General features: G+C 53.6%; 1 protein-coding gene across 1 annotated transcript in view; it reads right to left on the reverse strand.

Annotated features, from left to right (window-relative positions):
- Window positions 1-265: 265 nt before the first annotated feature.
- The window catches only part of IGDCC3 (immunoglobulin superfamily DCC subclass member 3), a 40896-nt gene continuing 18449 nt past the window's right edge, over window positions 266-22712 (reverse strand). The window contains exons 3-14 of the mRNA XM_068541534.1: window positions 7490-7634; window positions 6998-7128; window positions 6414-6551; window positions 4950-5108; window positions 3563-3728; window positions 3052-3299; window positions 2699-2863; window positions 1943-2134; window positions 1685-1789; window positions 1095-1233; window positions 728-935; window positions 266-466 (exon numbers count right to left, since the gene is read on the reverse strand). Of these exons, the coding sequence (XP_068397635.1) occupies window positions 266-466; window positions 728-935; window positions 1095-1233; window positions 1685-1789; window positions 1943-2134; window positions 2699-2863; window positions 3052-3299; window positions 3563-3728; window positions 4950-5108; window positions 6414-6551; window positions 6998-7128; window positions 7490-7634 (1997 nt within the window). The remainder of the gene's footprint in view (window positions 467-727; window positions 936-1094; window positions 1234-1684; window positions 1790-1942; window positions 2135-2698; window positions 2864-3051; window positions 3300-3562; window positions 3729-4949; window positions 5109-6413; window positions 6552-6997; window positions 7129-7489; window positions 7635-22712) is intronic.

Here is a 22712-nt window from a genome sequence, read left to right on the forward strand (position 1 = left end):
AAAGAAAAACGTTAGTTCAGTTCCAAGTCATGTGGGTACCAGGCAGAGGTTGGGGGGGCCTTGGCCCAAGGGAGGGGCTCCTGCAGGAACCCCTCCGGGTCCTTGCAGGGGGTCCCTTGCCAAGGCTACTGTAAGTCTTGACAATTAGAGGAGCAGTCAGGACAGAAATGCTGGGAAGCCCCCATCCGAATCCCACATGACAGGAGAAATCTTGCCTTTGACCTGAGAATGGGGGTTGCTCCCTCCAGAGCCTCCCGGACACTGGCTACTGTCCCGAGTGAGCTGGCAGGGCGGCTGGTCCTTCACTCAGGAGGCCGGGGCCTATGTCCTGGGGTGGCAGGGCAGCGAGGGGGCCTACACAGGGGGCCTTGGCCTCCGACGTCATCTCCTCCAGGAGCCCGAACCCCTGAAGCGGCAGCGTGGAGAACTGGGTCTCCTCACACAGGGCAGGGGCCTCGGGGTCCTGCTGGGGAAAGGGCCAGTCACACAGGCGTCAGCAGGAGGGCCACAGGCCCATGAGCCCCCAGCCAGAGGGTCAGGCTCTGGAGCCAATCCCACTCGGGGGTTCAGTCTCCAGGCTTCCCTGCCTGACCCGGGGGCACAGAGAGAAGCACCAGCCACCAGTCTTGTGCCTGGAGAAGCCCTGCAGCTTGGCAGAGTCCGGTGACCAAGGTGAAGAGGGTGGAGCCTGAAGGAGGGGGTTGGCTCTGGGGGGGGGGGCACTCACCGTGGGTCTGGGGTCGGGCTGCCCCACGGCCCCCGCTCGGGGGAATAGCTGCTCCAGTTCCTTCATGTCCACACGTTTCCCGTCTCGGCCCAGCTGGCCCCGCTCTCCCCGTCCCGCCCCATTCAGTACCAGGACGCCAGGGTCCCTCTGGCTCCGGGGGCCCTGAGGAGGGGAGAGCTGGTTTTCTACATCCTTACACAAGAGGACCCTAGGGGGTGAGCCAAGAGTTAGGGGGAGGGATGTGGGAGGAGCAAGAACAAAAGGATGGAGACAAGGAACCCCAAACCCTGCCTCCCCTGCGGTTTTCCTGCTCCAGGCCTGCCCACCTCATGCTGGCCCAGCACCCTCTCCCTGGCCCAGAACCCACCTGCCCCTTTGGCCGAATAAGAGGAAAAGGACACAGAAGATGATGCAGGTGACCCCGATGTGGATGCCGATGACGATGCCTGTGGTAGATGTCTGGTTGGTGGCCTCCTCCTTCCGGCAGTCACATGGTGGGCTCAGGGCTGGGGGTGGAAGCAGCGGCAGGCTGGGGGCTGTGGCTCCCAGACACCCAGCCCTTGAGGGTTCCTTCTCCCTCGGCTGCTCGACATACGATTTGCCCTTGTCAATGAGACCCCAGCCCAACCTTTAGGTTCTTTTTACCAGTTACTGAGCACTAACTTTGTGCCAAATACTAGGAATAACACTTTACATGGACCATTTCATCCTCCATACAGTTCTATAAAGCAGGTATTACTATCCCTGTTTTACAAAGGAGAAGACTGGGGCTCAGAGAGGTTAAGTAACTTGCCCAAGGTCACACAGCCAAACATCAAACTCAGGTCTAAGCCTATGTTCTCCAGGGCTGCATGTACTGTTCTACCCTCTTGCTTTCCCTGGATGCCTGCTCCCCTCCTCCCTCAGCCTCTCTTCCTGAGGGCCAGTCTTTAGCCAGACCCCATCCCCAGCCCTCACCTGTCCTCTCAGATGCTCCCCTCAAAGACACGAAGCGGACTGTGGCATTGCCATCCCCATGCTGGTTGTAAGCGAGCAGCTTCACCTCGTACACTGCAGTGGGGTCTGGGGGGAAGGCCAGGATGCTGAGGGACTGCCCCCGGCCCCACCAGGCGGCTGTCCCCGGGCTGAACTGGAGGAGACCTCTGTGAACCACTTCCTGGCACCAGGCACCACACCCCTGCCCAGCTCCCCAAGCCCCAGCCGTGTCCGCCTCACCGAGCTGGCTGAGGTTGTAAGAGGAGACAGTTCCAGGCAGCAGGATGGGGCCGGTGAAGGAGGCCTTGCTTGCTGGGCGGTAAAACAGCTTGAAGCCGCCCTCGTGCTGGGCCAGCCGGGGCCAGGGCTCCCACAGCAGCTGCAGGGTGGAGCTGCCCAGGACCCGCACTGACAGTGGGGGTGGGGCGGGGGCTGTGGGCGGAGAAGGAGGCCGAGATGTGAGGACTTGGTGGTTGAAGCTCTACCCTTCCACCTGCTACCAATGACCCAGACACCCCCCCCACCCCCAGAGCCTGACCGCTCTCTGACCTCTAACCCAGGGCCTCTGCTTGCTCAAATAGCACCTTTATGTGGATTAGAAAACGACACCCCTGGGACTTCCCTGGTGGTCCAGTGGCTAAGAATCCGCCTGCCAATGCAGGGGACACGGGTTCGAGTTGGGGGAGATCCCACATGCCACAGAGCAACTAAGCCCGTATGCCACAACTACTGAGCCTGCATGCCACAACTACTGAAGCCCACGCACAGCAATGAAGACGCAGTGCAACCAAAAAGAAAAAATAAGAAATAAAATGTTGTCAGGTTTTAAAAAAAAAGAAAAAAGAAAAGGACACCCCTTCCTCCAAGTAGACCCAGCCCCGACTCAGCCTCAGGGCGAAGCACTCTGTGCAGTGCACAACCTGAACAACGGTGCACAGGGGTTCTGCCCTAATACCCTGAGTGTCTGTGGTTTTGTGCTCCACACCCAGACCTCACCTTCGCCTAGAGTGCTGGCCAGGGTGGGGGCAGAGGCTGAGCTGGCCCCCCGGGGCGTGTAAGCTTTGATGTAGAAGCTGTAGGCAGTGGAGGGCTCCAGGTCGCTCACCAGGTGCTGAAAGGTGCTCTTGCTGACTGCTTCCTGATACTCAAGCTCTGGTGGGTCTGGGGAGGCCAAGGGTAGGGCAGGGGATTAAAGGGGCATGAGGGAATCCTACCCACACTGGTGAAATGAGGGCAGCCAGGGTGCAGCCGGGAGAAAGAGGGAAGGTGTTGGGTCAGCACGTGTGGGATCAGAAACAGTAAGAGGAAGGGGATGCAGAGGCAGCCTTGCCCTCCTGGTCCCCACCCACCGGCAGCCTTCCTGATGTGCAGGACATAGCCGATGATCTCCTTGGTGTTGACAAGGGGCTCGGTCCAGGACACGCGGACCTCAGTGGACGACACAGAGACCGCCTGCACGTTGACGGGGGGCCCGGGCAGGCCCTCGGCCCACAGCACGGTCAGCCTGGCGCTGGCCTGAGAGGAGCCAGCGCTGTTCTCGGCCATACACTGGTAGATGGCCTCGTCTTCAGGGCCGATTCCAGAAATGGTCAAGGTGCTGCAGGGGGAGGGAGAGCCTCAGATCCCCTCCTCCTTGCGGAGTATCCCTTGGAGGTTGGCCAAATCTCCCCATTTGAAAGATGGAGAAACTGAGCCCCTCCAGAAGACAATAGGCTTGTCTGAGATCTCTCAGCAAGTTAGGGGCAGACCTGGGACTCAAACCCAAGTCTCCAGACCCCTAGCTTAGTGTTCTTCCCTGGTAGGAGGTGCACAGCCCCCTACCGTCCGGGCCTCACTCCGGCACACCCACCACACACGTGCCTGTTGTTATTCTTGAGCCTGACGTGGCCTCCTGGCCCCAGCACCTGTCCATTCTTCAACCACGTCACATGAGGGGGCGGCTCACCCTGGGCTTGGCAGGTGAACATGGCTGTGGTCCCAGCCGGCCTGGAGATGGACTGGGGGTGCTGGACAAACTCTGCTGGGGCTGGGGTTGGGGCGGGGGCGGGCACAGAGAAGCATAAGGGTCACGAGGGGTCAGGTGGACAGGGAGGGGACAGCTGTGAGTGAAGGACTGAGGAAGGGGAAGAGGGTAGGGCCAGAGGTCTGCAGGGAACAAGTGGGTAGGGGACAAACACACCCACCCCATCCCTGGGGAGAATCCTCCAGGTGGGGCCCACCCTCCACCCCCAGCCTAGCCTCTGGGAGATGGTGGCGGCCCTCACGTCCCTCCACCCCAGAGAGACAGACCCAAGAGAGGACTCCATTTTAATGACTATTTAAAAGACTGACATTTGTATCCGAAAGCAATCAAGCTGAGCTCCCTGTTCAGGAAATTGTTAAATAAATAAACGTGCTAATAGGTTTGGCTGCACCTTGAAGGCCGAAGGCCAGTAATGACGGGGGAGATGGATGAGCCCTCAGTACCAGCCCCCCTCACCCCTACATTCAATTCCACTCTCCTCCAATCCCAAGCCTCAAACTTCCATTAACACCAGAGAAATGAAATGTTCCATCACTTTCATTTGGACAGATTAACAGCACATGGAATGCTAAACAAATGGGCATTTAAGTTCCTAATTCCCCTCTCTCCCACCTCTTCCCCAGCTCTCTGGGAGGGAACAACCACAGAAAACCCCTGAGAATGGGACTCCAAGTCTGTTCACGGAGACAGTTGAGCCCCAGGGCAGGAGGATGGACAGAATGACCTGGTCAGCTGCAGAGGCCCCACATACCATGGGAGTGGAGGCCAGCTCTGTGTGTTTGTGTGTGTGTGTGTGTGTGTGTGTGTGTGTGTGGCAGGAGCTGGGGTGTGAGAGTGTGAAATGACAAACACTGAGAGCGTGCAGGCAGGTGTGAGCGTGGAAGTGCCACACGTGTGAATGAGAACAGCATGTGGAGGGAGGGACACATGGGGGTGACACAGGTGGGGGAGACCAGCTGAGATGACAAAGTGGAAATGACTGGGGGGGGGGTGGCGATGGCACCTGGAGGGGCCGATGACCAAGAATGTCCTCGCATTCCCAACATACACATTCCTGGGGGAGGGGGAGAGAGAGAGAGCTGCTGCCTTTGGCCTGGGCTGGGGCCCTGGAGAGGGGGCAGGGGCAAGGTTAGGGCAAGGATAGGAAAGTGGGTGAGTACACGGCACTGGGCTTGGGCCAGGGATGTCGATGAGGCAGGGAATGTGGGGTGGGGAGGTCCGTACCTTGCACCACCAGGCGGCCCTGTGCCGTCCTCCTCACCCGGGTGCCGGGCCTGTTGGCTGCACAGACGTAGACGCCCGAATGCTGGACGGTCACGTCTGAGATGATGAGGTTCCCCGTGCCCAGCACCTGGATGCCCTCCACCCCAATGGGGCGACCATCTGAAGAGGAAGGGGAGGGTCAGGGAGGTAGGTGTGCAGGAACGTCCAGACTTGGAATAGGCCACCATCAATCGTCCAGGGAGCCCCAGTCTCTGACTCTTCCCTCCGAGCATCATGGCATTGTGGAGGCGGCTGGAGCAGCACAGAAAACTCTCACCCAGCAGGAGAGAACTGGCTCCTGATCCTAACATTGTCACTGCCTCACTGGTGACCTTCAAGTCCCTTCCCCTCAGTTTCTCAAACAGGAAAGTAAGGGGTTTGGGTTACATGGACATTTCCCAGCTTGATTTGTCTCTCCTGAAAAAAGTTCCTTGGTCAGATATCCATTCCACTCCTTGGCTGTCACAATGCGCATTAATATAAAGGCTCTGAGAAGTCCCGTAGCAAAGGGATCTGGTTTACTCTGTTTCCCAAACTTGTTAGACCACCAAGCCATTCTTTCCCCTTGCAGATTTCGCTTTGGGAAATGTTGCACCAGATGGTCCTTGCAGGGCCTATGGGCTCCTCCTAATGGTGAGGCCACTCTTTCCAGCCTCTCCCAGTCCCCGGGCCCTCCCCCCACCCAGGATCAGATTAGCACAGTCAGAATGCGAGGAGACAGCTCCCCATTCAGTCCCTGAAGTGGTGAAATCTACTCCATTATCCTGCCTGCTGCCCCCTCCTTCCCGGATCACTCAGCTGCTACAATGTGGCACAGTCTCCTTGTGAATGCGACCCCACCCCATCCCCTCCAGACTCTCCTTCCCCCAGTGACCTTTCCACTCAGACAATGTGGGCCCATCTGCACCCTTTCATTTCTCTCCTTCAGCTGCCTAGGGATTTAGGCTGGGGATTTAGGGGGCCAGGTTAGAGACTGGGGGGCCCAGAGAGAGGATGTGACAACTGGCTGAGATTTTGAGGGCTTTGGGATTGCATCACTGGGGAGGATGGCCAGGGTGTAGGGGGCAGAGATGAGCCGGACAGGAAAGAGACTAGGGGTGCTGAGAGCTGCAGAGGGGTTCTGGAGGGCCTGATGGAGATGCCCAGAGTGAGGAGAGCATGGGGGAAGGGAGCTGGCGCAGGACTGCTGGGACTGGACGAGGTAACCTGGGGAGCTAAGCCATCTGCACAGAGGGAGGGAGAATGCAGTGGGCAGGCGGACCTCCCTGGTCCTGCCAAGGAGAGGGGAACCCACCCCCTCCCCAGGCCTCGAAGAGAACGGACCCCCACGGAGAACAAACAGGATTCCAAGTTCCTCCCAGAGCTGGGTGAAGAGACTGGCCCTCCCAGGGGTGGGAGAGGCAGGGGCTGCAGGATGGGGCTCACCCAGGCGGCTCCAGGACACAATGGGGCGCGGGTTGCCCGTGGCGACACACTCGAGCACGGCGGTCTGGTGCACAGTCAGGGTGAGGTTCTCAGGCCCCACGAGGATCGTAGGCTCCTTGTAGGCCCCAGAGCCCGAGCCTGGGAGGAAGATGCCGTATTTCTTCACCTTATCTGGGACCCTTCCCACCTCCTCACCACACCCACCCACCCCCAATACACAGCCTAGGACATGGGGGGTGGGAGACAAGCTCCAGCCCAGAAGCTGGGTCCCATGCGTAGAGAGCAGAAGCCAGCGGCCCCAGGACGTTGCTCACACTCATCTCCCTGGTCAAGCCCCGCAGGGCCTCTAGCAGTGGGAGAGCCACCCTCACCCAACCACCCATAAGCAGAGAGTGGGCTTCCTCAAGGAGAACTGAGCCAGGGAGGGGCCTCGGATGCCTCCTGAACCCTCACCCCGAAGAGCACAGAGCTTTGTGCTCACAAGGTGCTCTGTGTGCACTTGGCTGGCCAGGCTCTGGGGCTCAGTTGAAGAGGGATTGATTTGAGGGTGGGGAGAAGAACGAGACAGGGCCAAGGACCCTCACCTGACACAGTGAGGCTGGCCCCATGGCTGACCCGGACACTGGCGACGTTTGAGGCCACACAGTGGAAGACGCCGCTGTCCTCAGCCTGAAGGCCTGTGATCTGCAGGACCCCCTTGGGCAGCAGTGTGTACCTGTGGCGGGAGGGCACGGTCAACCATAAGCAAGCACAGCACCACTGGCCACAGGGTCACTCAGCATCACGGACACAGCCCAGGACCCAGCCACTATCCCAATGTCACTTTTGTCATCACAGACACACTACGGGACTCTCACAGGTGGATGCACCTGCAATTCCAGCCTTGACAACAATCACACACAGATCTTCGCATGCATTCAAGTGTTAATCTGGGCCCACAAACCACACAGATACTCAATCTCAACAAAGTTGCAGAAACACCACCCTGGAGGCCGCAGGCAGGCCTCCTTCAAGGCCCAGACACTGGACTGGCCTGCCTCTTGGTCATCCCTCTGCCTTCCCCACCCGAGGCTCACCTCTCATTGTCTGTGTCAATGGGGACCCTGTTCTTCTCCCAGGTGATCAGGGGTTTGGGAAGCCCGTGGATTTGGCACTGGAAGCGGGCCACACCGCCCTCCTCACCCACGGTGGCCTGGGGGTGCACGTGGAAGTCGGACATGGCTGGAGAAAGAAAAGGAAATGTGTATGGGGAAGGCACACTGCTGAGGTGCAGAGGGGACGGGAGAGGGCATGGGGGGCCTCAGGCCTGTGTCCTGGAGCCCTGGAGCTCACCCGGCTCAGGGGGCAGGGTGTCTTCCCCCGAGCCAAGCTGGCAGGTGCAGGGCAACAGCTTGCTGGGGGCACATCAGCACTTACCCTGCCTCCTACCTGTGGGAAACATCTCCCCCTAAGGGATGGTATAGGCCGGGCTGGGACACTTTGAGAAAGGTCTGGACAAATTCTTGGATGATAAACCTCTAACACGGAAATCCTGGGCTGCGGACCCACGAACGCCAGTCAGAGAAAGCCTTGCTCCCAAGGCCTGCTCCCCACTTTTACAGCTGCTTTCGGATTTATTTTTATAAACTCCTTGTAAGGTATGCAAGTGCTAAGTATTATACTGTACATCTTACAGAATAGGAAACAGAGAGGGGAAGCGATTAGTCCAGTGTCACCCAGCAGGGACACTGGTCGTTAGACCCTGGTTACCAGCACCCAGTAGCTTTCTTTGCCCTTCATCATCACCCCCTTATCCCCAGTTCTTCTGCAGCTTCTCAGTGTACCCCAAGAAGGTGGTGCACCATCCAAGGTGACAAGCCTCTCAGAAGACAGTCAGACCTACCAATCAACATTTCAATGTGTCATAAATATTCAGGGGCTGCCTCCCCACCTTTTGGGGATCTGAACTAACTGCTTGAGCTCTGATCATGGGAGGGGCCGTGGTGCATGCCCCCCACCCCGTTTTAGGCTGGTGAAGTGTTCCTGCCCACCCTCACTCCCATCCATCCCTACTCCCCAACCTGTAAAGCCCAGGGAAGGGGCCCCTCCTACATGGGTTCCCAGCTTCAGCACCAGGGCTGTGATTTCATTAAAATCCACTTTGCTTCAAGTGCGGGAAGGAGGCTCACCATCTGTCCAGGCAGGCAGCCCCTCCCCTCCAACACTCCATCAACTGGGACAGTTGTCCCCTCCCAGAAGGAGCCCTCCCTCTCCCCACAGCAGCAGGGACACTGGAGCTTGTCCTGGCTCCTGCTCCTGGCTCCCTGGTGTGGGTGGGCACACCCCGTCTCAGGCCCCCTCAATCCACCGGTCTGTTCAGGACTCCAGGGCAGCTCAGAAAGGCCGAGCCTTTGTGCCCTTCTTCCCAGAGTCTCTGGGGGCTGACTCTTTTGTGGCACATTCTCCATCTCATTTGCATGTGGTTCATTAAATATAAACATGCATAAAAATCCCCAGCCCAGCCTCCTCCTCTTTCAGGGCCTCCTGGGAGTACGGCTGATGGGTGTGAGCGCCTCCTTGCACGTGTGTGCAGAGCTGTGCTCACCGGGAGGACATGGCTGCCTCTGTGTATGTGGTGTGAGTGTCCAAGGCTGGATGTGAGTGGGGGGGGTTGTATCCCTCAGCTCCTGTGGCTGGTGTGTGATTCTGGTTCTGTGTAGGTAATCAATCACACATGTCCCTGAGTAGGTATAGTCCTTACAAAGGGCACCTTGGGGCCCTAGGGGTGGGAGATGGGGGCAAGTGCCCCAGCTGGTGTCCCCATCAGGCTCAGTGAGATGATCCCCAGGGAGCACTGTGAGGTCAGCCTGCCCAGTTTCAGGCCAAAGGCTGTGTTTGGCCAAGGGCCTGCAGGTCAGCCCAGAGGTTTGGGGGAGGGGGCTGAGGCACTGGTAGGGCCCCTCTACTGCTTCCAGGCCTCAACCTCTAGGAGGACAGGGCTGGAGGCAGTCCAAGCGAGCGGAGAGGGCACCCAGGCTCCTGGGTCAGCTGTCTATGCACCCCCCACCCAGCCCTGCCCTTCAGGAGCTGGGGAACTGCCTGCCCCCTCCTCACTCCAGCTGGAGAGGAGCTTGCAGCCCCCCAGGGACTTGGGGCGGGGACTAATGGCTCTGCTGACTACAGATGCCTCCTCATTAAGGAACCCGGATCCTTTTGTGTTTCTAGCCCCCATTCTGGGCTCCCTGGAGGCGCCTAGAGCTAGGAGCTGGCCTGAGGAGAGATGCAAGGGAAAGGGCTGCTTCTCATCAGGGCGCTCTGGATGGAGAAAGTTTGGCCTCTAGCTTCTTTCTCCCCCTAAAACTAAACAATGAAAAAGCATGGGTTGAATGAGATGCTGCAGAGGAATGCTCGAGCAGGAAGGGGTGGTAGTTAAGGAGCCAGTCTGATCATCTTCACACTGTACAACAGAGTCCGAGGGGTCCCCAGGGGCCCCTGGGATGCAGCTGGGGCCCCTCCCCACCCAGGGCTTCACATCTCTCCTCCATCAGAGCAGCACCTTGCTAAACCTCTCTGTCAGCTTTACTTAATTGCAGTTCTGCCAAACATTTCATTTGAAGGGTAGCTTTGCTTTTAAAAGTGCTGAAAACCACTCATCTAAAGCCAACACATTCATTTTACGAAGGGGAAACTGAGACCCAGGCCCAGCTGGTGGCTCTACTGGCCCGAAATCAGAAGTTCCATGCCCCAAGCCCTCTGCTGGGGTGTCCCCAGCAAATTTTTCACTCTCCAAGGACAGGTGACCCCAGGGCAGACTGCAGGCTGGACCAGCCTCTTCTCACTGGCTGCGAGTTGGCACTGTGTTACAAGTTGCAGGGACGACAGTGAGCCCCAGAGACGGTTCCTCAGTCCCATGGCTTGGAGCCCAGCTGGTTACGCAGTGTGGTCGGGGGAGGTGGTGCAATAGGAGGGTGTGGTCCTCTTTATCTGAGGCTCCTTCTTCCCTCCCCTTCTTCCCACCCCTACTCAACCCTTGGGTCAGCCCTGTACATCCCTCCGGTGTCCTGGGGGATTGCAGTGAGACCGTGGGCAGGCAGTGTCAGGGTATAAAAGGGAAGAACAAACCTGACTCCATGTTGGATCTGTTTCTTTTTCTTTAACCTTTGTATTCTATTGCTTTTGCTACAAGTTAATCGCTAAAGGGATGTTGCCTAGAGCTTAAAGTATACATGATGGCCCATCTCTGGGAACCCTGCCTCCCATAATAGGAGCGCTGGTCCTTTCCTCCACAGATGAAGGGGTGAACAGGTACTCTGCAGGGCCTGCCACCTCAGACTCCTGCCGCCTTCCTGTACAGGCCTTTGTCCACACTCACCTGAGCTGGGGTCTCTTGGAATCGTCCACTCACTCTGAGTTCACTGCTGACTTCTTTAGGAAGTCAGGGGAGAAAGTTTCTCAGGGCCACTTAGATCTCCGATCTCTCAGAGGGGGAACACGTTTGGTTTACATGTCTGTTTTGCACTGGCTTGTACGAGCAGGCCATGGAGCCAGCTCAGCTGTCCCTCATCGTGTCTCTCTGGGAGAGGGTCCTTGGGCACCACGAGGATGTAGGGCTGAGGACTGGACCTCAGAAAACGCTGACCCCTGAGCAAGTCATCCTGGAGGCCACTGTGTGGTTGACAGTGGTGGGCACAGTGGCTGGAGGCACTATTTGTTAATAGTTTTTTATTATTATTATTTTTAAAATTTATTTATTTTATTTATTTATTTTTGGCTGCATTGGGTCTTCGTTGCTGCACACGGGCTTTCTCTAGTTGCGGCGAGCGGGGGCTACTCTTTGTTGCGGTGCGCAGGCTTCTCATTGCGGTGGCTTCTCTTGTTGCGGAGCACGGGCTCTAGCCGCGTGGGCTTCAGTAGTTGTGGCATGCAGGCTCAGTAGTTGTGGCTCGCGGGCTCTAGAGCTCAGGCTCAGTAGTTGTGGAGCACAGACTTAGTTGCTCCGTGGCATGTGGGATCTTCCCGGACCAGGGCTCGAACCCGTGTCCCCTGAATTGGCAGGCGGGTTCTTAACCACTGTGGAGGCACTATTTGTGGCCGATGTGGGTAGCACTGTGTATGGGGCTGGTGGACATGAAGGTGGTGCTGTGGCTTGCGGCTAACGATGCTTTATCTTCCTGCTCACACCTGTTGGTCAGGTAGGCGCCGTTTCGGGTTCCTCACTTCAAGCTGGGTCATGGGAGGGGGTCACGTTGGGACGCCCCTCCTGTGTGAGGACCAGAGAGAGTGACAGGGAGGACAGAGGCCTGCTTGGGCGTCATTATGGAGAAAGGAAGAAGAAAGCACCTTTGTCCTCAAACAGTCTGAGAAGGAATCTCCCAGCTGCTCCCTGTCCCCGCCAGGGGTACAGTTAGGCCGTGGGGAAAGAGGGTTCACAGAGACAGCCCAGCAACCCACCGGGCTGGAAGGGAGCAGAAACCAGCAGGAAATGGCTCCTGGACACCCCTATAAATCACCCGAGGGGAGGGGAGTCTCCTGAGAGCCAGATCTAGAGGGGCTCAGGGAGGGGAGGGGGACTTTGCTCCTGGTCCATGACCTCTGGCGAGGTCAGGCCTGGATCTGATTAGACAGGCTCCAAGGGGACGCTGGGGGGGCAGGAAGGGTCGGGGCAGAGTGCTGGGAAGGAAGCCGGCAGCATACCCCAAGCCCAGCCTCCAACCCTTTGGCTACAGCCAGACTCCTATCTGGTGTGTGATGACAAAGAGATCAGTGGGCTTGTTGGGATGGAGAGTTCAAAACACAGCCTTTGCAGAAGCCAGCAGCACTGGAGGTATGAGGCACCGACTGCCCCCACTCATAATGCCATTCAAGAGGAATAACCACGACCTACAGACTCTTCCAAAGGCCATCCAAAGTCCCCTTCCTTGTATCCATCCCTGCCAAGGACCAGGGACACCCCGAATGCCCTGCTCCTCCTCACGCAGCTCAGATGATTGTAATGTTTTTCCTTATACTAGAGGCACAGCTGAATCCCATATGCTTCCACCCAATGCCCCAACTTTCCCCTTGAGAATCTTTTTTAATAAAGTAAGTAGCCAGCTATTAAGCACTTGAAATGTGACCAGTCCATATTGAGTTCGGCTGTAAGTGTAAAATACACACTGGATTTTGAAGATTTAGTACAAAATAAAAAGACACTAAGCATTGGGGAAATGCAAATCAAAACCATAATGAGATGCCACCTCACACCCATTGGGATGGCTACTATCAGAGCAATAACAAAAAACAATGGAAAATAGCAAGTGTTGACAAGCATGTGGAGAAATTGGAACCCTTGTGTACTGTTGGTGGGAATGTAAATTGGTGCAGCCACTATGGAGAACAGTATGGAGGTTCCTCAGAAACTTAAAAATAGAACTACCATACAATCCAGCAATTCCACTTCTGGGTATATACCCACAAGAATTAAGGGTCTCGAAGAGATATTTGTACAGCCACATTCATAGCAGCCTTATTCACAATAGCTAAAAGGTGAAAGCAGTCCAAGTGTCCATCAACAGGTGAATGGACAAATAAAATGTGTTTATACATACAATGGAATATTACTCAGCCTTAAAAAGGAAGGAAATGCTGACACATGCTACAATGTGGATGAACTTTACGGACATTATGCTAAGTGAAATAAGTCAGTCACAGAAAGACAAATACTGTATGATTCCACTTATATGAGGTACCTACAGCAGGCAGATTCATAGAGACATAAAATAGAATGGTGGTTGCCACAGGCTGGTGGGGAGAGAGAAATAGGGAGTTACTGTTTAACGGGAATAGAGTTTCACTTTTGGGAGATGAAAAGAATTCTGGAGATGGATGGTGGTGACGGTTTGCACAATAATATGAAGGTACTTAATGCCACTGAACTGCACACTTAAAAAATGGTTAAGACAAAAAGAAAATTGTTAAGACAGTAAACTTTATGTTATGTTTATTTTACCACAATTAAAAAGTTGGAGGGGGCTTCCCTGGTGGCGCAGTGGTTGGGAGTCTGCCTGCCGATGCGGGGGACGCGGGTTCGGGCCCTGGTCTGGGAAGATCCCACATGCCGCAGAGCAACTAGGCCCGTGAGCCACAACTGCTGAGCCTGCGCGTCTGGAGCCTGTGCTCCGCAACAAGAGAGGCCGCGGTGGTGAGAGGCCCGCGCACCGCGATGAAGAGTGGCCCCCGCTTGCCGCAACTGGAGAAAGCCCTCGCACAGAAGCAAAGACCCAACACAGCCAAAAATAAATAAATTAATTAATTTAAAAAAAAAAAGAAAAAAGAAAGAAACAACATACTCCAAACCAATGATAGATTGCTCCAGGCAAGGGGAGATGAAAAAAATAAAGTCCAAATTAAAAAAAAAAAAAAAAAAAAAAAAAGTTGGAGGGACTTCCCGGGTGGTCCAGTGGTTAAGAATCCACCTTCCAATGCAGGGGACGCAGGTTCAATCCCTGGTCAGGGAACTAAGATCCCACATCCCGCGGGGCAACTGAGCCGGTGCGCTGCAACTACTGAGCCCAGGCACCACAACTAGAGAGCCCGCATGCCGCAAACTACAGAGCCCACACACTCTGGAGCCCACATGCCACCACTAGAGAGAAGTCTGCGCACTGCAAGGAAGAGCCTGTGCGCCGCAATGAAAGATCCTGGTGCCGGAACTAAGACCCGATGCAGCCAAAAATAAATAAATAAATGAATAAATATTTTTTAAAAGTTGGAAAAATAATAATTTTAATTGATAATAATAGTTAATAATTTAAAATATTGATAACAAGCTGAAATGATAATATTTTGGATTTTAAACAGTTCAAAAAATGTAAAAAAGTATTAATAATTTTAAAATAATGATTATATGTTGGAATATTTTGTATATATTAAGTAAAATAAAGTCTATTATTAAAATTAACTTCACCTGTTTCTTTTTTTTACTTTTTTTGTAAATGTGACTATTAGAAAACTTAAAGTTACCTATGTGGTTTGCGTTATACTCCCGTTGGACAGTGCCGCTCTAGAAGACACAGCCAATTTTGTTCTTCACACAACAGATCTTCAAATACTTGAGGTCTGGGTTGTTCCCTGAGAAACATCTTCTGAGGGGAAACACCCTTAATTCCTTCAGTCACTTGTGATGTGAAATGATGTTCAGATGCCTTGAGCCTGAAGACCCTGCGGATGGTATGAACCCAAAGGGCCTTACGCCAGCAGGGGACTTGGAGCAGATTTCAGCCATCATCTGTAGTGAGCATTCTTGTGTTGTCCAATATGACAGCTACTAGCTACATGTGGCCACTTAAATTAAAATTAAATTAAAAATTCAGTTCCTCTGGCTCACTAGCTACCTTCCAAGTGTTCAATAGCCACAAGTGGCTATAGTCTACCTTATGGGACAGCACCAATAAAATACTTCCATCATCACAGAAAATTCTTTTGGACAGCACTGGTCCACACCCAAGGCAAGGCCTCAGACCCACAGCTGCTTTCTGTCTTGCTCCCTCTCTCTTGCTGCCCCACCAGAAAGCCCCCTTTCTTCTCCATCTTCATCACTAGCCCAGCTTTGCCCCTGCCAGATCCCTCCTCTCCTGGCCACGCAGACTCAGAGACTGCTGACAAGGCCCGCATTTGATTGCATCCTAAGGCTGTCACACTGCATGGCAGAGAAGGCCTCACACAGCACGATTTCTACTTCTAGTGGGGAAATACTTGCTGAGAGCATTTTGAGGGAGCAATGCAGTGAAGAGGTTAATGGTACAGGCTCTGGAATCAGACAGAACTGGGTACAAAACTCACCTCCGCCACTCTTAGGTCTGTGACCTTGGGCAAGTTAGTCTCTCAGAACCTCTATTTTCTCACTTATAAAATAGGGATGACAATAGCTCATGTTGCTAGAGCTGCTGCTCTGGTGGGAATCAATGAGATTTATTTGTAAAGTGCTTGGCACAGTCCTTGAAAAATAGCAAATACTTGCCAGTGATTATTGAGGGAAAATAGCAGAATCTTGAGTTAAAAGGTGCTGAGAGGTTATGGAAGAGCATGGTAGGATTGGGGGTGGATGGCTATCTACTCCAAGAGGGTAGCCATATTCCCATGGAGAGGCAAAAGCTCAGAGAGCTAGTGGCAGAGCCCTCTGGAGAAGTGAGAAAAGACAGAATTTGCAAGGCCTGAATGGTGAGAGGGTCAGTGCAGGGGGAAGGGGGCAGCCTGGTATAAACCAGAGCTTGGCTCCTATTTCATTTCTGCCCGGGGGCTTCACAGAGGCCCCAGTAGGTGAGCTGTCAGTTGGAAGAAGCCATTGGGTAATTGAGGCCTTGATTTCTCTAGTAAAATGTTTATGAAGCCCATAAACTCATGCCTTTATTGGCCAGGCTCATTCTGGGGGATGGATGTGGCTCTCCAAGGTGTAGTTAAAGCACCTGCTGAACTCAGGCACCCGGTGGCTACTCTGGCCTCCGCCCAGACCCACCAGGCAGAGTGACTCCTGGAGGGTGAGGAGGCCAGCCAAGTCCACATGCTCTTTAAACTCCGCAAAGCACTTGTAAATGTCCTCTCTAAATGCGCATGGGACGGAGAGAGGTGACGGCAGAGAACCCGGAGTCCTGGGGAGGCTGGCAACTTGCCACAGTCCCGGTGGGATATTGGCTTTGTCATCAGGGTTCTCTGGCCCAGGCTTACCCTCTCCAACACTCTGTCCCAGTCTCCCCAATATCTGGGTCCCCACCTTGCCCATTACTTTGGCTCTGTTAGGGAAGATCCCCTACATTGATTGGCTGATGACATTTGGAGTGGAGGAAAGTATGAACTTAGAAGACCTGTATTTACTTCCCTGGCTCTCCAAAGGGAAGTCTGAGAGTTGAATTAAGGTTCTGAATCCAAAGAGTAGGTGTTTTACGCGGGGGGCGGGAGGGAGGCACTGTGTGGGGTTTGGGCGTTGGATTGGTGTGTGTGGACGGTGTCTGGAGCTTACGAACAGCCCCAGAAGACGGCGATGGCTCAGAGGCCCTGCTCAGCTTTGCTGGGGGTGATTGATTCATCTGGGCCTTTGCCTGGTGACCCTGCTCTGAGAAGCCTCTGGAACCTTTTGTCTGCCTCTTCAAGCCCCTTACCCCCTGCCTTGGGCTTCCGAACCCCAGCCCCTCCCTCCCACCCTCCCACACCACCACCAGTTCACCACTCCCCGCCCCCCCCAATTCTAACACAAAAGGCAACTTTGTCTTTCAAGTCAGCAGCCATAAATCCACGTCTCTCCCCTCCCTCCTGGCAGCCACCTCTGACAAATGGGGGGGGGAGGTGGGGGACAGTGGGGGGCCAGACTCAGCTTGGGAAAGTCCTTGCATCCAGCTGTTGGCCCACTGTAGGCTGGTGAGCATCGAACCTTTATGGTCTGATCTTCGATTCCAACGGATGGTAAGACCCAAGGCACAGCTGCAGGAGGGGCAAATTGCTCTGGGGCTCTCCGCAGCCTCTGGGCTGGGCTTTTACAACCCAAGGAGGATAAAACCTCTCAAAGCCCTACTTTTAATTATTCAGCCCACAGTTCAGAGGCTCCAGTTCTTCCTCTGGATCAAGTCGTGTGCTCGCCTTCCCTCCCCTGCCTCCAGCCCACCGTGGAGGGAGTGAAGTGTGCCTGGGGGAGAGTGTGCTGTGGGACACAGGTGGTGTGCCTGCCCGATGCGGCATACTGGATGTGCCACTGGGTGGGTGTGCCCCGCTGCTTTCAGTGTGGACCCTACACATTCAGGGGAGGGGAAAGGGGGAGGAGTATCACCCACCCCACGTGACCACCCTACCTCCCCCACTGCTAGGTTTTCAAAGGCAGTCCCAAATTCAAATATTTCGCCCTATTTTTCATCCCACGTATCAGGCAATGAGTCAGAGGATGTGTCCTGGTTTGGGAAATACAGTCCTCTGTCCTATTTACACAGCACACCCACTGAATCAACTCTAAGCATTCATTCAACAGATACCTACTGACTGCTAATGTGTCCGAGAGAATGTTCTGGCACTCCTGGAGCAAATTCCCTTCATCCCACAGGCCCTGTCCTTAGGTTTTCTACCCAAGCTCCTAGAAATATCAGAAAGGTGAAAGCACCAGAGCCAGGGTCTTAGCTATCATAGTAATGTGGTCCTGAAAAACAGAAACCTGCAGAAGCCACTGATGGGCAAAGGTAAGATATTATATCAGTATAACCCTGAGAGGTAGGGATTACTAGCTTTTCTGAGGTGCAGAGAGGTTAAGTAACTTGCCCAAGGTCACACAGCCACTTAATGATGATCACACATTAACATTTAATGATGCTAAAGCAGGCATTTGAACTTAGAGTGGTCTAACTCTAAATCCAGTGCTCTTTCCCTGCATCACAGCTGTGAGACACACACACACACTCAAATGCTGCTCAAACATGACTAACCATACCTGCAAACACTGGCACAGAAAATCACAGAGGCACACAACATCCTAGACCCTTAAAAGTACCATGCCTGGGGCTTCCCTGGTGGCGCAGTGTTTGAGAATCTGCCTGCCGATGCAGGGGACACGGGTTCGAGCCCTGGTCTGGGAAGATCCCACATGCCACGGAGCAACTAGGCCCGTGAGCCACAACTACTGAGCCTGCGCGTCTGGAGTCTGTGCTCCACAACAGGAGAGGCCGCAATAGTGAGAGGCCCGCACACCGCGATGAAGAGTGGCCCCCGCTTGCCGCAACTAGAGAAAGCCCTCGCACAGAAACGAAGACCCAACACAGCCAAAAATAAAATAAATTAAAAAAAAAAAAAAAAAAGTACCATGCCTACGCACATTCAGAGACACCCGTGACACAGCAGGCTTCACTTTAACTGAATTCCCCCAGGGTTTGAGGTGGGTTTCATAGAGCGTAACTAATGCAGATAAGCACCATGATAAGATGGTGTTATTAGCCCACTAGTGGTCACTGAGCCCACACATGTTTCCTAGATTCTATTAACACAGGTAGATAAACAACCCAGACGCTAGTCCCCAGGTAGCTCTTCCATGAGCATTTCCAAATCAGCAAACCGGGAAACCAAGCTGCAAGGATGGGGCCTGCAGGCTTACTCCTGTCACCTGTTGGGCCTTATAAAATAGAGGAGTAGTTTATTTTCCTGGTTTTGCAGGAGGAGGACAAAGCATTGTGAGATGCTAGCAGCTTCCATGGGGTGCGTGGGGGTAGGGGGCGGGGAGACGGAAGGTGGATATGCTAAAGGGAAGGGTAGCTGTGACTGACTCAGTCCTTTTAATAACTGGATCTTGATAAAGCCAAAGCCCCTCTCTGGGCCTCTGTTTCCTCCTCTGTAAAATGGGGGAGTTGAGTTGGACAAGTTATAAAGTCTCATCCAGTTGTAGCCTTTGAGACGCATGTGCTTCCAGGCACCAGCCAAGGGTGCAGGGTCAGGGGCTGGGAGTTGACTTGGGAATCTCACTCTGCCTTAGACTTGAAAATGTCCAGGCCCAGCAGAGCCCCTCTCCATAGACTGCATGTCTCCGCCCGTGTCAAGGTCACCAATCTTCCTTATGTAAACCTGCCCGGGCCCACAACATCCTTAACTTCCGTCATTCTGGTCAGGATACCGGATCTCCCTCACCTCCCGGAAGGGCGTCTGGTTAGGGGGCCCAGGCTGGAGCTATTAAGTAAATTGCTTTCACATGACCATGAGGACCACTCAACAAAAACAGATACTTCCCCCAAATTTCCAGAGCCATATATTAGGATTTGTAGGGACTAATATAGCAGGCATTAGGTAATGGAGAGGTGACCTGGGATCATGCCTGGCTCTGTCACAGATTCTCTATGTGACCTTTCAATTCCAACCTTGGATTTCTCATCTGTAAAATAGAGGAGTGGAGGACGACAGACAAGAGAATCTCTAAGGTCCACACCATTAAGAGTCTAGGATAACACTAGGTAAAATGGTCTCTCTCCACCCATGAAAGGCCCCTCTCCTATTCTCAAACCTTGATCTGATGCTGTATTTACCTCTCATGGCTCTACCGGACCTCTGGCAGCTCAGCACTGAACCCCAATAGTTTAAGGCCTGCAGATCCTCCACCCCAACAGCACTCCAGAAGAAGCCTTATCAGTTTGGGGGAAGAGGGAGGCCTACATTCCATGGGAGGATCATGAACCTTCTTGGTTGGTTAGGGCTACCAACTCTTGGAAGTAGACTTATTTGGGAAACTCCACTGCTACCTTCTACTTGTCGGAGGTCTCCTAAAGCCCTAGGAATCGTCTGTAGAGTGTTTCAAAAGCTTTCCCTGAGATTTTTTGATGATGGCCCTTCTGACCGGTGTGAACTGATACCTCACTGTAGTTTTGATTTGCATTTCTCTGATAATTAGTGATGTTGAACATCTTTTCATGGGCCTCTTGGCCATCTGTATGTCTTCTTTGGTGAAATGTCTATTTGGGTCTTCCTCCCATTTTTTGATTGGGTTGTTTGGTTTTTTTTGATATTGAGCTGTTTGTGTGTTTTGGAGATTAATCCTTTGTCCGTTGCTTCATTTGCAAATATTTTCTCCCATTCTGAGGGTTGTCTTTTTGTCTTGTTTATGGTTTCCTTCACTGTGCAAAAGCTTTTAAGCTTAATTAGGTCCCATTTGCTTATTTTTGTTTTTATTTTCATTACTCTAGGCGGTGGGTCATAAAAGATATTGCTGTGATTTATGACTTAGCCATAAAAAGGAACGAAATTGGGTCATTTGTAGAGATGTGGATGGACCTAGATTCTGTCATACAGAGTGAAGTCAGAAAGAGAAAAACAAATATTGCATATTAACACATGTATGTGGAATCTAGAAAAATAGTACAGATGAACCTATTTCCAGGGCAGGAATAGAGATGCAGATATAGAGAACAGACTTGTGGACACACACAGCGGGGGAAGGAGAGGGTGGGATGAATTGGGAGATTAGGTTTGACATAAATACACTACCATGTGTAAAATAGACAGCTAGTGGGAACCTGCTGTAGAGCTCAGGGAGCTCAGCTCGGTGCTCTGTGATGACCTAGATGGGTGGGATGGAGTGGGGGGGGGGAGGTCCAAGAGGGAGGGGATACAGGTATACATATAGATGATTCACTTCATTGTACAGCAGAAACTCACAAAACATTGTAAAGCCATTATACTCCAATTAAAAAAAGAGCTTTCCCTTAAATTCAAAGGAATCACCACACCCACCCCTAACCTCTTCCTTTTCCTGTGCCTCTTAATTAACTGCCTCATCATGCACCAACTACCCAAGCTAAAACACTAAAACAAACCAAGGTGTCACTGCCTCACCGTCTCCCTCTCCCCCACAGCTAACTGGTCACCAAATCCTGGTCTAACCTCCCTTTTCCCTCCCATTGCCTTGGCTTAGGCTCTTTTTTTTTTAATATATATATATATTTTTAATTAATTAATTAATATTTGGCTGTGTTGGGTCTTTGTTTCTGTGCGAGGGCTTTCTCTAGTTGTGGCAAGCAGGGGCCTCTTCATTGCGGTGCGCGGGCCCCTCACTCTCGCGGCCTCTCTTGTTGTGGAGCACAGGCTCCAGACGCGCAGGTTCAGTAGTTGTGGCTCACGGGCCTAGTTGCTCTGTGGCATGTGGGATCTTCCCAGACCAGGGCTCGAACCTGTATCCCCTGCATTGGCAGGCAGATTCTCAAACACTGGGCCACCAGGAAAGCCTTGGCTTAGTCTCTTATCACTCTCAACTGTTTCTGTAATAGCTCCCCCCTCCAGCCTTCCCACTTCCAGTGCTCTCTCCCTCCTCTTCTTCCTCCATCCTGAAGCCATAATTATCTTCCTGAATATCCAATATGCTCATTAAACATCTTTGGTGGTTCTCCATTGCCTTGAATCAAGGTACTCTCCTTGGGATGGCATTCAAGGTCTCCATTATTAGGTCCTGATTCATACTTCCAGCTTCAAATGCAGCTAATTCTCTCTTCATGTGATTTGTACTTTGACCGTGTGAGACAAGTTTGCCTTCCCTAGACATATCATAGATGTTCATGCTTATATTCCTTTACTTCTGCTGTGCCCTTTGCCTGGAACTCTTCTGCCAGTTTCTCTACTAGCACCCCACCTTCCACATCCCCCAAAGGAGGCAGAATTAATTCCTGCCTCGAATGTGTTGCCTTGTGCCTCTCTCCTAGCTCTTACCAGACTTTATTAGAATCAGTTGCTCACACATCAATCGCCTACTAGTAGCCTACGATGAGTTCCTTACCGGCACAGAATAGCCTAGTTTACCTTTCTACCTCCAGCACCTAGAACAAATACTAGGTAAATAGTAAGTCCTCATTAACTGTGTCCTGAATGCTGGCTTTAAGGATCATATGGTCTTGGGGATCATTCCCCATTATCTTCTCTTCCACCCAAGTCCCCACCCTGCCGCAATTCATTGTCTATGGTGGGCAAGTTACTGACGCTCCTTGAGTCTCAACTTCTTCAATGAAATGAAGGACTTGAACTAGGCACCCGCTACCCCCTTCTCAAACTTGACTGTGTATCAGAATAACCTAGGGTGCTGGGTAACAATGCAGATTTCCGGACTCCACTCCCTTGGTCTGGCGTGGTGCTCAGGAACCTATATTTCTGTGAAAATGCAGGAGGCTGCCTCATAATGAACGGCCAGAATTGGGAACTCCTGGCCTGGCAGGTTCTCGAGAACCCTGATCTCGCCTCGGGCTCCAGCATCCGACGAGGGCAGATTCTCAGCCCAGCACCCGCCCGCACACCCCCCACACCCCCCGCGAGCAACGGGGCCGGCTAGTCCAGGCAGTGTGACTCCGATGCCAGCAGGCGCAGAGAGGGCGGCGGGGCGGGTGGAGGAGCATGTGGGAGCCCGGCCCCCGCGGGGCCCCAGTGCAGGCATTCGGCTGCCGGGCGGGGTCAGGGCCCTGAGAGCCGCTCGCTCGGCGGCAGGAGTAAGTGGGACCATCTGCTCCACTCCGCAGAGGTCATCGCTTTGTGTCAAGCTCCCATCCCCCGCCTCGCTCCTCCCCCACCTTCCCCTTTTTGCCCTTTGACTCCCGGGACTCCAAAGAAAAAAGCACTTGAGGTCCTGATGAAAGTGGGAGTGTGATGGGGAGCGACGACGGCCGCCGGAGCTCGGGGCCCGCGCAGCGCCGGGCCTGCCCCGAAGGAGAGAGCGGCGGGCGGCTGCGGGACGGGGAGGACCGGCCGCGTCCCGTCCGCAGGGCCCGGGCCCAAGCCGGCGGCGCGGCTCCCGAGGGAGGCGGCGCCGGTTCCCACAGCCGGCCGGGCCGCCGGGCCCCTTTGAAGTGGCCG

The sequence above is a fragment of the Eschrichtius robustus genome, chromosome 1 (assembly GCF_028021215.1).
Source record: "Eschrichtius robustus isolate mEscRob2 chromosome 1, mEscRob2.pri, whole genome shotgun sequence".
Lineage (NCBI taxonomy): Eukaryota > Metazoa > Chordata > Mammalia > Artiodactyla > Eschrichtiidae > Eschrichtius > Eschrichtius robustus.